This window comes from Sorghum bicolor, chromosome 10 (assembly GCF_000003195.3).
Source record: "Sorghum bicolor cultivar BTx623 chromosome 10, Sorghum_bicolor_NCBIv3, whole genome shotgun sequence".
Lineage (NCBI taxonomy): Eukaryota > Viridiplantae > Streptophyta > Magnoliopsida > Poales > Poaceae > Sorghum > Sorghum bicolor.
In genome coordinates this window covers 8,320,359-8,335,702 of record NC_012879.2, presented here as the reverse complement: position 1 = coordinate 8,335,702, position 15,344 = coordinate 8,320,359, and the positions used below count along the sequence as shown (strand labels likewise).

Genomic DNA, 15,344 nt, shown 5'->3' with positions numbered 1-15,344 from the left:
GTTACAAGTGTTTTAGTTTTATTTTTTTATTAGTTATTAAAAAGTCAGATAAATATCTAATAAGGGTTTTAAACTAAGAAAAAAAATCTCTAAGCTTCTAAAAAATCCAAGAAAAACCTAGAGACAAAATGAGACACTGCAGACCCAAATTAAAATATTTAGGACTCATTAAAAATATTTGTAAAAACTTCCAAAAATAGATTTAGTTCTAGAAAATGGTAAAATGTCTAGAAAAATCTAGATATATCAAAAAACATTAACCAATGTCTAAGAAATTTTAAAACTTTCCACAATAAAAATATTAGATGCACTGAGCAAGAGTGCAACATAAATATAATGATGGATGCATTCGTACTTTGCATTCATGTTGGTTGCATTTCCTGTTTTGTTGTACAAAGTTTGAGAATTCCTATTTGTTTAGATAGTTTCCTCATTTTCCTAAAGCTAAATCTATTTTTTCAAGCTTTTAGCGATACTTTCATGATCTTTAAATATTTTGTTAAGCTTAGAGATATTCTTTGTGGTTTAAACCTTATTAGGTATTTATCGAATTATTTATAAAACTAAAAAAGATGAAGTCACCTTGAGAAACCACTTCTACTCATGGCAAAGAGGTAATTTAAACAAATTTGAGAGTTGAATTGGCAAGTTGTCCTGTTTTAGAGCTCGAGGCGGAAAATCAGACCGGTATAAAACTATCCCAGAAGTGAAACATATCACATAAAACTAGTTCACCTCTTGCGTCTAGGAAGAACAGAAAATACATTCAAAACGGAAAGACAAAAATACACAAACACACTCACATAATGATTCATTCAAAATAGTCATCTATATCATTGTAGGCATGTGGTTCAATGTTACGTATACACAAGATCAGTAATAATACAAAGATGTCACCGAAGAACCGAACCGTTGATGACAAAGGAAAGTAAAATCCTATTTGCCCAGCTCTGACAAACTCACCACAAAATGCTCTAGAACTAAAAATAACCTGAGGAAAGGAAAGGGTGAATTTCTACTCGTTTTACTAAGCCCTTCTAAACTAGACTTGAACTAGGGTACCAAAGCTCTGGACTTTTGAAATTAATCGAAGGCAAAGATGAATGGGAACAAACAGACAAACAATAGCACTATGGGGTGCGCAACTACTTGACTAGAGGTGGATCAACACTAGGTGAGTCCAGGCATTCCATAAAAAACTAGCAGATTTGTTACATTTGCCATGGTGTAGATGATCAACATCTATCTGTAAAGCCACGAAGGTGCTAACGAGGAAGCCATGCACTTCATTCCATTGGGCACAAGTAACTAGAGAAATCTATCTCTGCATAGATTGTCGCCCAATAACCATTCTGGGTTCTTGCAATCATTTTGACCCAATTGGCCATCATGCCACACATCTATTCAGGCGGCGGCAACAAGAATACAAAACCAGAGTTCTCTCGGATCAATGGAGGCGGCTCAATGTCAGATATGTCAATCTGCTGCATTGATTTGGATATGTCATCCACAGAGAATGGTATGCTGCATTAAAAAGTGTAGTTGCATAAGTACAAGTACTTTAAAAAGGAAAAAAAGTGGCATAGGACAAACGATTGATATGAGCGAAGAGAAAGTAACCTCGAGTCATCATCCAGGAGGAATGAATTGCTTACAGGATTGTTGGAGTCTTCTGTCATTAATACTCTCATGTTTGATATTACCTAATATGATAATCATACATGGTCAATTATTATCCAGTTGTAATGAAATGCAAAAATGCTGTACAGTATGAAGTTTACCTCTGGGGAGACACTATGCGTTCCATACTTGTCATCCCAGTACATAGTACTAATCCTGTATAGTTGTTGTATACTAAGTACCTAAAAAGGAAGTCATGATGTTCTTAACAAGATCCAAGGGAATATCTCTCTCCTAGCAGAGCGAGGGACAAAATTAGACAATAAAAAATTTGACCCTTACCGGACAAAGGTCATGACTTATTTCATCGAATGTTTTCTTTGGCTTTTGATGAATTACCTGTAATAAGGATTAAAGAGAGAACTATAATTTGATTTTGCTATATTTTGAAGCTGCAATCTACACTTTATGCATCACTCCTTGTATTGTCAATTTGTCATGATAGGAGAAATGGAAAAACAAATTACCAGGAAACCAATAGCTTGTTTAATATGTTTAAGCTCATCCCAGGCTGAACCTGCATACTGCAAGTAGGAAAAGCATTAGATGAGAACTCAATTTTGATGCTAAGTTATAAGCGTTCAAATAACATGTATCTTTGTTATGTTTTGAACCCAAAAAATACCTTTATGTTTATTTTCTTTTGTTGTTAGTCACAGAAGAAGCATGTGCATAAAAAGTTAAAACTGACATATGGTTTAGAACAAATTGTTGTACAATCTTCATTCATGAATATGTTTATACCATCTATAATTGGCATGTAATAAGAATAGCTAATGATACCTCATCAGTAGCCCTATAGCACCAATGTTCAAGTTCAGCTAATCCTGCTTTTACATACTCGCCATTACTGAATGAACAACACTCCCTTCTCAGTAGTAAACTGAAAACAGACAGACCATGTTGAAATGAAGTTCAGTAAGACACTTCTGGAGTTTCAAAAGTCAATAGTTAAGTAATTTACCTGTTAAATAGTTGTACATTGATAAATGAGAATATTTGAGTGAATACTTTTCGCACCAAGAAAGGAGGAACCTGCAGCAGTGTCATATACAAGCAGGGCACAATGATACACAACTTTAATCATGTTTAGTGATCATGCAAAAAAAATTATACGAATAATGCTTTTCTAGTGTCCAAAAAAATTAATCTAAGAAATGAAGACAAAAAAGAAACATTATACCGACATTGTTCGCTTTCAGTATGTTCACAAAATTTCCTAGGCTCTTCACAATCCCCTGCCAGTGAGCAATCAAAGCTTGTTGGGCAGCGGTATTAGTGTTTGAACGTGAAGACCCTTTCATTAAGCTTGCCCTTGATGTTCTCGGGGCCCGCAGTGTTAGTATTGAAAAGGAGAATCACATGAAGCCATCAGTTCGACAAGACAACATGATGGTTATCATTCTCTTTACTAAGAAATCATGAATACCTGAATGCACAAGCCAAGCAAGGGAGATATCTCTTTCTTCAAATTATCCCGGATCATTCCATATATCTTCTCCACATATGCTGTAAGCTGCTGTTTAAACAGTAAAGCAGGATACTTGGCTTCGACTTGTCTCAGAGTTTCAACGCCAGTAACCATGCTTCCATTTATGAGAGAAAGATTTACACCTTGTGGCGCTCCTCTGAAGCTCTAGAATTAGATAGGTAATAAAAAGCATATTTATTAAATATAAAGCTTCATTTAAAGAAGAACAAAAGAAAAATGAGCGCAAAAAATAAGAGCATATACCTGCGTCATTCGTCCAAAAAGTGTAGCAGAAGATGACCGTCGACGCTGTGGAGCCATACCAGTTGATCCACTAGCCTTTAATGTCCGTTGAAGCAATAGCAATAGCGTCGAAGCATTTGAAAGCCAGTATGCTAGGACTTCATTGTTGTCTTGTGTCTACATAACACAAGCAAAATGATGTTACTTTAGTGTTGTAGGTGATAGAAGAAAATTGCATCATGATTATAACCTCAATTGCATGTCCAACGGTTTGAATGATGCGATCAAAAACACTTGTCCGTTCTACTTCAAATGATCTCCAATGAAGAAGGCATTTGTATATAATACAAGCAGCAACTGGCCTATTCCCAGCATAGCCTAAATGTTGTGCGATGCACCTAATTAATAGATCTTGATTCTCCTGCAAAGGTCCAAAACATATCAGTTGACATAGCAACATGAATCCAAGGATCTATGTAGTGATCCTGAAGACACATGAATAGATGGCAGGCCACACCTGTTGCTTTTCGTTAAGTGACTTCTGTGGCTTATCATCAATATCGTATTCCTTTTTAGGTGAGGACGTATTATTGGATTCCTGAAGCACCAATAGAGAAACAAAGGTTTACTTGATATATTTCAAGTAATTTATTGTATGCTGCTATAACCTATGGAAAACCACTTACTGGAGTTATTTTTGGATCATTGCTTGATACTTGAACATTTTCAGAGTTTCTCTGTAGACCAAACAAGAGGTGTAATTCATTGATGGAATCTTGCAAAATTGAAGATAAGATAAAAGAAATAGCAACACTCACTTGTAAATTGGACTTGGAGCGGCCAGAAAGAATTTTGCTTGGAGCCATTGAGACAGCTTGCTGACGAAGCACTTTATTTTCAGATTCTACATTAGCGAGTTTCTCTTCTAACCTGAATGAGAACATGCAGATCACACACACATATGGTTTAACGAACTCTAGCATGTATTTTGCTGGAAAGGTGTAGTCTAAAGATTAAATATGAAAGGAGAATTTGGATATGGATCATGCAAAATAGGACAAAACATAGAAACATCAGTGGTGGAAGCACAAAAGCAAATGAGGAGCATGTAAAAAGCATAAACCTTCTTAGGTAGTCCTGAAATTGACGCATTTTGTTTTCAGTCTCATCCAGTTTCTTTTGCTTTTCTTCATTTGCTTGTTCCTCTTCAGAACGTTTCTTTTCTAAATCATCAGCTCTTTGTTTTTCTAATTGTAATGAAGTCTACAGCAAATGAAGTCAGACGTCAGAAATTGAGTGTAAGTGTTCAATTGTCCAAATATGAAGCACTTCAGTTTATTTGATAGGGTCACGTTGTTGTAAAAGGATGAGCAAATGAATAGAAAATTCCGGACAACAGTTGGTGTAGACTGCAAACCTTAAGTTCTTGAACTTCTGTTGTTAAGGAATCAATCTTTTCGGTGTCTTGGACGATGACCTGAGTTTCCTTCACTACAGGAGGCGCTTCTTCAATAGTCTTGGCAGCTTCTCGCTCCTTGGCAAGCTTTGTGTTTGCCTCATCCAGTTTAGCTTGTAATGCTTCCATAGAAATCTGCATTTTTGACAACTCCTGTGCTTTTGCTTCTTCCAAGTCTGTCTGTGTGCACATGGAGTCACTTGTGTCAAATAATTGAAACAATAGTAATATGTCAATATCTTAGCACATATTAAAACTACAGAAGCTGAAATATTGACACCGTTATGTTTTGCTTCTTAGAAGTGCTTACGGAATGGAAGATATGAGAAGAAACAAAGAAGTTAAAAGAAAAGATACCCTTAGTCGTTTCTCTAACTGCACGCGCCATGTAAGTTCTTCCACTTTCTTTTCGAGTTTATCCTTTGCTTCCTTGAGTGCACCTGTTTCTCTTGCTTCCTAAAGAGAAGATGATAACATATTGCAATGCATTAGAAATGACAGTCTTTTGCACACTCTGATGCTGCTACATCGTTGCCAACTTTATGATCTACTCCGCAGAAAATGGCATCATTTACTCTCCTCGGGCATGTGGTTATATCTTTCATTCCTTGAAGTTTCAATAACACGAAACATGACATGTACAATAGTGCATTTACTGGGATACAATGCATACCATTTTGAGTTTCTTTAGTTCTTTCCTTGCAATTCTTCCCCTCCATCTGCATTGTGCAACAATGGCTGCCCATTTCAACTTCTTATGGTACTTATGAGCCCTATGGCACCTATAACGAGCCTGCCATGCAGAGTCAGAGCATTTAGGTAAGGTACATATCCATTGTCGAATCATTAGCTCAGTTGAGTTGGATAATTGTTTACTAGTAACTCAAAACCACCTGAATTGTAACTGCTCCCGTAGATTGCTTCTTAAATCTGAACTCCTTTCGTGCTGCCATTGCTCGCAATGCAGTTTGCACTACAAGAACAGAAGCATAGTGGAGCTTGTAGGATCTTCTTGCCTGATGCCTACGTTGGTTTTTCTGAACTTTGATGGCAGCTGCTTCCCTTCGCATGTTATCATACAGTTTACAAGCCAATCTTCCTAAAACGTGAAGCATGATATTGTCAATTGGTTATTAGTAAAATGAAACAGGGTTAGTGCTATAGTTAATTATATGCAAAACATACCTCTCCATATGGCCTGAACACATACAGAGGCCTTCCTCAAAGAAAGGAACTTCTTTCGCATGATATGTGTCCGCATTTTCCCCTGAATTGTTTTTGCCGCAGCACTGAGTACTTCAGTCCTCCTAGCATCTAGTTCAGCCATCTGGCCGGCTCTCAGAAAAACTTTTGTTTTACCTATCTAAGAAATATAAATCCGAGTTAGTGTGATGAAAATAAGTAGTACATTGAATCCCTAATGCAAAACAGTTATCAAGGTCTTGTATTTGTCTATATTTCGGTGCTATGCTTGCAGTGTTTGGTTGCCCGGAATGTAAAAATAAGCAAGCACTAGTAAATAGGTACCCCTCCTCCATTTTAAAATATAGGAGGAGCTAACCAATTCAGTTTTTAACTAATTAGCTTGCCCTGTAAATGCCATATATTTGGAAACGGAGGGAGTACGAAAAACCATGAACAAATTGCTTTGAGAGATCACTAATAGCTCTCCCATAAGTTAGGCATTAACTTTGGTTAACACAACTATGCGATAAGAAAAATGAATTTGAGTTCACGTTACCTGAAAGCCTAATAGGCCCTTTTTTTCCAAAATCCTCTTGCATGCAACTTTTTCATCGCTACTGTTAAGATATTAAAAATAAAAGGCACTGTTAGAAGCACTAGCAACACCATTGTGAAAATACAAATCAACACAAGTTCAATAACAAACTTACTTCCCTTCAAGGGCCTCAGGTGCAAGTATTCCAAAACGATGCAAAAACTCATAAAATGTGCGACGTGTCGGATACCCAGCACAACTGATCCTGATAGCCTCAAGTACACCCTGATGATAAATAACATGAAAGTTAATCAAGCGATTTTTCCATATAGATAGATTTCAACTTAGCTACCATATGCACTATAGTAGACCGTAATAATAAGTCATAGTTCAAGATCACTTACACCACATCGCAACTGTTGCATGACATTGACATTCTCAAAAATCGCTGGTTTTAGAACATTATTTGGCTTCACGCATCTGATATAGTGAGGCTCTGTAGAGTTTAATGTATCCATAAGGGCTTGAAGTTGTTGCTGCCATGTAGAAAGCATAGAAATGAAAAATCCACTTTGCATATCAACAAAAGGAGAGAAAAGTAAATGGATGTAGATCTAACCTTAAAGCGAGCTCCAATGGAAGAGAACTTGGAAGATTTAGATGTCTCCTCTGGTGGAGGTGGAAATAATCCAGAGATAAATGAGCATTTAGAAGCACTTAGCAGTTCCTGGTGCTCTGCCACAACATAGTCTTTATTTTTGTCAAGGAATTGATCAGACTGATACAACACCTGAATACCATAAGTCCACCAGCATCAGCGCAAACAAGAATATACAATAATACCCTCATGTAACTGAATTCTACAAAAAAGGTACCTCTCCAGCATAGTGACAAATTGTAAAATCGGTACGAGATAACTTTGGCTTTACAAATCGTTTGTGCTTTTGAAAAGTCTGGTACAACTTCTGGGCAAATGTCTCGTGTGTTGACTTGGGAAACATACTGGATGCAGTAAAAAGAGAGGGAAAGGGAGCATGTTAACATAACTTTTCATCTAGTCATTGGTCATAGACTCACAGTCAGTTATGTCACACAGGTGAATATACACCATGGAGAAGACATGAAAAACAAGAAAGATGATCGTTAGACATACCATGCCTCATCAAGAAGTGCAATAACACCACCAGGTTTCTGCAAATGGAGGACAATCAAATAAAATTCAGTATTATCGTTAAACCCATTAATACATGAAACAAAGTAAAAATCCACTAGAAAACTGACTCATAAAGATTTCTGAGATCTAAAAGAAGTACAATAAAAATGGGTGAAACATCTTTCTCTGGCCAAAACAAGGGTCATTTGCATTGCTTTTGCTTCTCTAATGAGGCCTTGTTTAGTTTTCTACCCAAAAAGTTTTCACCTATCACATCGAATATTTGAACACATGCATGGAGTACTAAATATAGATAAAAATAAACTAATTATACAGTTTGGTTGGAAATCACGAGACGAATCTTTTAAGCCTAGTTAGTCCATGATTAGCCTTAAGTGCTACAGTAACCTACATGTGCTAATGATGGATTAATTAGGCTTAATAAATTCGTCTCGCAGTTTCGAGTCAAGTTATGTAATTAGTTTTTTTATTAGTATCCAAATGCCCCTTCCAATATCCTACGAAACATCCGATGTGACACCAAAAAATTTCTATCTCCCAACTAAACAAGGCCTGAATAAGTTTATGAGTACCAAATGGCCCTTCCACTGTATCCAGCTTTACTGCCGTTTATGTTAGGCCTTGTTTAGTTGGCAAAAATTTTGGATTTTAGGTACGGTAGCACTTTCGTTAATACTTGGTAATTATTATCCAATCATGGACTAAGCTCGTAAGATTTGTCTCGCAAGATTTGTCTCATAAATTACTGGTAAAATATGCAATTAGTTTTTATTTTCAATTATATTAATACCCTGTGCATGTGCTGCAAGATTCGATGCGACGGGAAATCTGAAATTTTTTGGAACTAAACAAGGCCTTATACAAATAGAAATAAACTGAAGCAAACAGAGCTAACGGAGCCGTCTTTCTCATCCTCACCAGTCACCACTCACACCGCCGCGGCGTCACCCATCTTCCTCGCATCACATCCAACTAGTACGCCAGCCATGGCCCTGCTCATCCCCACGACCCTCCTCTGCTCTTCTCCGTCTCCTCCTGGCCTCCAGCTGCTGCGTCACGGGGAGGAGGGGCGGATCCACCGCGGCTGCCTCCGCTCCCCACGACCTCCTCTGCTCCTCCCCATCTCCTCTTGGATCCAGCTGCTGCATCACGAACAGGAGGGGCGAGCTCGTGGGGAGGCACGCGCGCCCTCACAAAGGGGTCGTGCTCATAGGGAGGCGCGGACGGGGGCGGGCTGTGCTTACGGGGAGCACGGACCAGGGCGGAGAAACGCGAGACGAGGGAGGTGGAGGAAGAAACACCGTCACAGGCCAACAGCGCACCTGGCAACGGCTCCATATAAAGGAGGGGGGCGCCAGCACCCCCAGGACACCATATATTTAGGCCTTATTTAGTTCGCAAAATTTTTTGACTTTAACTACGTATTTTTGTTTGTATTTGACAATTACTATTAATTAGGTTCAAAAAATTTATGTCGTAAATTACAAATAAACTATATAATTAGTTTTTTGTTTTCGTCTATATTTAATGCTCCATAAATACATCCAAAAATTCAATGTGATACGAAATCTTGAAACTAAACCATGCCTTATCGTATCCATAATTGAGAAGTGCTTGATTGCATTTCACATGAGCACATATACCAGTTTTTCAAAATCAGCACATATACCACGGCCTTATTTAGTTCACCCAAAAATCAAAAGCTTTTCAAGATTTCTCGTAAGATCGAATCTTGTGGCATATGCATTGAGTATTAAATATAGACGAAAATAAAAAATAATTACCTAGTTTGTCTGTAAATTGCAAAACGAATTTTTTGAGCCTAGTTACTTCATGATTGGATAATATTTATCAAATAAAAATGAAAGTGATACAGTGTTCAAAGTCAAAAAAAATTTGGGAACTAAACAAGGCCCACTACGCATGATTGATGCGACTATGCAAGGTGACACCAAAATGCGAAAAAAGCTATAAATTACATAATTTGAATGTTCAACTTCAAAATGCTTTATATTACTGGTTTGGAAACTCTAGCGTAGCTATACAATTTTGGCCGCTTTATGTTATCTGTGAACAACAAAATAAAACTATAGCTTAGGTTTAGGATGGTAATCAGTTTATGCTTTCTTTTAGAAGAAATGTCTTGGAAAGGTTAATGAATATGAGGTATGACCTCATAGCTATCATGGAGGATGTAAGTTTAGTTGAGGAGGAAGATCACTTATTGTGGAGTTTTAACTCATCTGGAAAATATTCAGTTCAATCTCTGTATGATGTGATCACTCAGGGACTGTTCGTTTATTCTAATCCAAGTGGATTGGAGAGGGATCAAAGGGGATTTTGAATTATAGGGGATCAAATCCCTTCCGATCCGGGGATGAAACGGATAGGGCCTCATAGGGGACTTTTCCCCATCTCTGTTCATACTGTACGGAAACTTAAAATACCCCCTAGGCTGCAATTTTTTTTTGTGGCTCTTATCAAAGAACAAACTGCTTACCAGAGACAATTTAGGGAAAAGAAGGGAAGAACTTTCTGTTCTATGAAGAACAAGAGTCTATTTGTCACCTCTTTTTCGAATGTTGTGTGGCAAAAAAGAATGTGGGTCATTGTTTTAGAGTTAACACTTAACAGGCATTTGTGGGACTTGGGATTTCGAGTTTGTTGCTTCACGGTGGATAGCTAACAAAAAACATGCTATCACTAATATTCTTACTTCCGCTGTTTTATGGTGCTTATGGAAACTTCGCAACAATTTATATTTTCAGGGGACACAATGGACTGGGGAACAGATGGCGCTGATCAGAAGCGCAAAGATGCTGAGATTATAGGGACCAATGTACATGCAAGAGCTTGGGAACCAGGTGGAAGCGCTGGTGACTTTGTTGGAAGTGCAAATGAGCCAACCATTAAGGATTGGCTGGGAGGATCAGATGGCACCTGGAACATCAGAGTTGGAACTTGGAAGCCTCAACTTCTCTGTCTTTGATAAATATAGCTCAGCCGAGTAGTACGGAGAGTAACGAGAGGTTGCCAGAACCTTATGAAGTGTTTTATGCTCCTAGTCGTCAGGCGATGTTGTTGGCCGGCACGCCTTGACGCTTTGTGCTAAACTTTGTTGAATGCTTTATTCTTAATAAAGCAGGGGAAACTTTTTTTCTAAAAAATGCTTTATATTAAATTTATATGTTGATATCTACGTGTACCTTCTCGATAAGGTCAAGAACATCTTGATTATCCACAAACTCGATATAACTCCAATCAATTTGTTCTTTAGTGTATTCCTCTTGTTCCATCTTGAAAACGTGCTGAAAAGAACAAAGAAATACCTCTGACATAAATGTGTATTCTTTTGGTTGATAAATGGCTATCAAGTCTCATGCACATGAAACATTCCTTGCGACCAAATGTTACCTGATTGAAATGTTGCTGCAATTTCTCATTTGTATAGTTAATGCAGAATTGTTCAAAACTGCAGAAATTATGATGTGTCAGTCTTTCAAAAGAACATTGTGGATTGTAGATACAAGATTATATTGCAGTGAAGGTTACCTGTTCGCCTTGAAGCTCTCAAAACCATAGATGTCCAGCACACCAATAAGACATTTAGAACTAGCATCTTGCCCAATGGAACTATTAATTTTGTCAACAAGCCTGAAAAATAGTGGTGGTTCACAATGGAGAGTGAGTTTTTTCTTTCTTCTTGCATGTTGCAAAATACTATAAAGAACAGGATGGCATTATTGTCTTACCAGTCAAACAAGCGAGAGTATATCGTCTTTGCTAAACCATCCCTGCTAATGGTTGCATTGTAAGGATCAAGGCTCCTTTTTATAACCTCCTCTGGTGTTACCATGACACGCTTGCAAAGAGCATCTTCCAAGGCTCCAGGATTACACCTGACACACAAAGACCCCTCAACACTCCATACAGGATGCACATGATAATCTCATCAACAATGAAACAAAACAAGACAGGTAGTTACATAAGAAGCTCAGCGGTTGTCTCAAGATGAAACTTAGATTTTTCGTCTTTCAAGACAGAGGAATCAACTTCTTTCCCCTTGGAAAATTCAATATTGCCAACATGAAGGATAGCAGCAACAACCCTAAAAATAGCATCCTGTATAGAAAATAAATTGTAGACAAGTGAGGAAAAAACATTCAGTTAAAGTAGCTATCAATAATGTCAATGAACAGATGGAAATAATTGAGTTACCTGTTCCTGAGTACTGATACCAACAATATCCATTGCTCTTCTGGTAGCTAAGTATTCATGGGCATCACTTACCCCAACCAACTCATAGCAATTTGATTGATTGAGATAGTGAAAAGTCTTACGATTTCCTAATTTGTACTTTTCGACATCCTGAAGATTTGGTGCCATAGGATTTAGTTGTATTACTAACCAAATATCCTCTAAAAAGTAGGCAAACTTCAAAATTTGTGTAAAGAATGCCAGCCACAAGTGCATAACTCATAACAAATACATGAGGACAATGTAAATCAATACCTCCTGTGGTGCTGCACAAAGGAGATAGAAGCAGTGGTAGTTGCGCTCTGGGTCAGATATTTGGCATACACGTGATCTTTCTAGAAGGTAAGTTCTGATAGCAGCACCAGAGATCCTCCCATGCTTATCAAACTGAATCTCAACAAACTTACCAAACCGACTGCACCAACCATTATGAAAGGAAAAAAATGAGACCTACACATATGCAGCTCCAAGTTTTGGGGAGAGAAAAAGGCAAGTGACTATAAATAGGATACTTATTCTAGAATTTCTTTTACCTAGAATTATTATTTCTCACAGTTTTTGCATTGCCAAAAGCTTCAAGAACTGGATTTGACTGCAGGCACAGGAATAAACAAGACATTTTTAACCTTGGTATAAATAATGTAACATTATAATCATCTTGCAAGGCCAAACGCTGGCTGTCTTACCTCGAGAACTTGTTGCTCTACTGTCCTACCTTCAGTTGCAGCCCGACCACCCAAATAGGCAAGATATCGCATAAGCATTTTTGTTGTTTCTGTTTTTCCAGCACCACTCTCACCACTCACAAGAATGGCATTGCTCTTATTTTCATTAATCATAGCTCTGTTCAAGTAAAAAATAACAGTGAGAACAGCTTGTAGGATGTGGAAATACTGAGCTGATCCTAACTATCAACCTTTTGTAGTGCACTAAAGAAGGTACACAGTTTTTTTCAAAGAAATATATAGAAACCTGAAAACGAGAAAACACTTAACAGTAGTCATGTAAGAACAAGACCGGTTCCAACCTCCTCTAACTATCAGACTTACCTGTACGCAACATCTGCCACAGCAAAAACATGTGGACTTAACTCTCCAAATGGAGCACCCTTGTACTGTTGCATCATATGCGGATCATATAAATGGGGCAGCCTTTGGAAAGGGTTTACAGCAATGAGAATATTGCCAGTATATGTCTGAGTAAATGATAAAATGTCAGCCATAAAGAACATGGGGTGAGTCTCAAAGCTTCAAACTGAGTACAACAGAAACAATGACACATCCAAAGTAAAGTGATCACACAACAAGTGTAAAAAAACACCAATTAACATACATAGATTTCATTAAGCTCATATCTTATCGCTAAATTCTCCAGCACTCCCGGTTCATGGAGATAGGAGAGCTTTGTCATGTCATCAACTCCGCCAGCAGCTGCTTCCATATCTTTGGGATACAGTTTCGACAAATTTGCAACAATCTAAAAATGTGGCAGCATGATGGTAAGCAGGATTATATAAAATTTAAAGCCCAGAAGCAATTTACAAGACCAAATGATGAAAGCTGACAACATCCAAATAAATGCATGTTACCTTTTTCCCATTGGTTGCCTGGATCTCAGCCTCTTCGCCATTGATCTTAACCACCTCTCCATCGACCCAACAAGTGTCAGGATCTTCAGCCCACACATGAGACCCCACGATTATATTAACTTTGGTCCCCTGCAATGGAAATTTGGGAGTCTCAGGTATCATACGTCTACAAGAGTTTCTAAAATAATATGAGAACATATATTTAACAAAGCATTTGCATTCCCAGATGATCCGTTGCAAAGCCAAACATGCATTATGCAAAGAGAAGCAAGAACTCACCATTTCGCCGGCGGCGCGGCACTCGGCGGAGGATAATCAGTCGAACAACGACGCTTTGAGACAGGGGGCGGACGGGCTCATATCTCTCTCTGACTTTCCCCCACCGTCGTCGTCGTCGCCGTTGTGTCCGGGGAGGGAGCTGTCACGGCGCAAAAGCGGGGGAGTGGAGAGAGAGATGGAGATGTGAAGCAAGTGTGTAGAGGGAGAGGAGGGGCTGAGGGTGAGGTGGAGTACGTGGAGCGGCCATGGCCGGCCCCCGCCTCGATCTCTGCGGGGCGCCATGCAATTCGCTCCGGACAAACACAAACCACATGTACATGGGCCACACAGCTTATTTGCGCGCTGATTGCATGCATGCAAGTCGGGCAGCATGCTCGGCCAAGGTGCCCGACATGCATATATGAGAGAAAATGTTTCATATATACTACATGCCTTAAAAAAATTCAGGATTCTACATAGTGAATGTAAACATCTGGATACAAAATAAGGGGTATAAAAATAGGTTTGGGGAAGATAGGTTGGATTCTATAATCTCATTCTAGAATCCAAGTATTTAGATCTCATTCTCATTTTTCCATCTTATAATTTTCCTTGTCATAGTGGTTCCTATTCTTTTGTCTCACTTTTGCATTACTGGTAAGCCTCTCTTCACTATCCGTATCTCGCTTCTTTCCGTAGTCTCTCTCTCTCTCTCTCTCTCTCCCCACAAGACATAGGTATTTTATCCGCACATTCGCTCCAACTAGTCTCCCCTCTTCTATACCAGTGCTGCTATCTCTCTTGTCCTTGCCGCCAGCGCCACCCCCTCTCCTACATATCACCCTTCTATCACATCTATCCACCATCGCCAATGTTGCCCCTCCTCCATTTGTCACATCCAACAATGCCCCTCATCATCCATCGTCATACCATTATTGATCCACACCTCTCCACAACCAAAAGAGTACCATGCTCTCTCTCCTCACATCTCTCTTCTTCCTGCCACCCCTCTTCCATCGTGTGACACTACCATTGTCGTTAATGTTCCTCTCTCTCTCTCCTCCCTATTCATGGTGCATAGGCATATTGAGATCCCCCAACCCCCTATTCCCTAAGCTCTTCCCCCAATGCTTGTGTTCATTCTTATCTACCATGCACCTATTCTCGTACAAGATTGGTGCTAGTATCTCTCCTCCCAATTAAGATTGTTGCTTGTACCTTGCACAACAAGACAACTCTCCTTAGCTATGCTTTTTTAGATAGTAGATATGCTTTAATTTGTCTCCATAGGAATGTCGGCACGCTTTACGAAAATGTGTTAGAAGCGTCTTTGTACGAACTATGTCAGTCTCCATAGATATGTTTTTCGTAAGCATATATATTAGATGAATAGATGTTTTATAGACATGTTAGAATGCATGTCTAAACACATTGATATGCTTTTATAGATGTACATACATGTGTCTACTAGTGTAGCTATGCCTTATAGTAATGTTT

At 38.6% G+C, this 15,344-nt stretch overlaps 1 protein-coding gene across 1 annotated transcript; it reads right to left on the bottom strand.

The window, feature by feature from the left end:
- LOC8057883 (myosin-11) lies at positions 808–14,048 on the bottom strand. Its single transcript, XM_002436713.2, has 39 exons — positions 13,869–14,048; positions 13,590–13,718; positions 13,334–13,477; positions 13,051–13,196; positions 12,688–12,844; positions 12,535–12,593; positions 12,257–12,416; positions 11,963–12,112; positions 11,730–11,866; positions 11,497–11,643; positions 11,297–11,398; positions 11,159–11,216; positions 10,951–11,052; positions 7,724–7,761; positions 7,446–7,572; positions 7,190–7,360; positions 6,975–7,106; positions 6,746–6,855; positions 6,592–6,652; positions 6,036–6,213; positions 5,744–5,949; positions 5,524–5,643; positions 5,208–5,306; positions 4,812–5,030; positions 4,518–4,657; positions 4,213–4,324; positions 4,081–4,131; positions 3,912–3,992; positions 3,645–3,815; positions 3,416–3,571; positions 3,110–3,316; positions 2,868–3,011; positions 2,645–2,715; positions 2,464–2,563; positions 2,148–2,204; positions 1,963–2,019; positions 1,782–1,862; positions 1,621–1,703; positions 808–1,524 (listed from the first exon to the last, which is right to left on the bottom strand). Exons 1-39 carry the CDS (start codon positions 13,869–13,871, stop codon positions 1,401–1,403), a joined length of 4,590 nt encoding a protein of 1,529 aa, XP_002436758.2. The 5' UTR covers positions 13,872–14,048; the 3' UTR covers positions 808–1,400.

Excerpts from the sequence above, each read along its gene's own strand:
- LOC8057883 (XM_002436713.2), bottom strand. Across the intron at positions 3,317-3,415 it reads TTTTTGGACGAATGACGCAG|AGCTTCAGAGGAGCGCCACA; the intron begins GTATATGCTCTT and ends ATCTAATTCTAG. Across the intron at positions 3,012-3,109 it reads TGCTTGGCTTGTGCATTCAG|GCCCCGAGAACATCAAGGGC; the intron begins GTATTCATGATT and ends CTAACACTGCGG.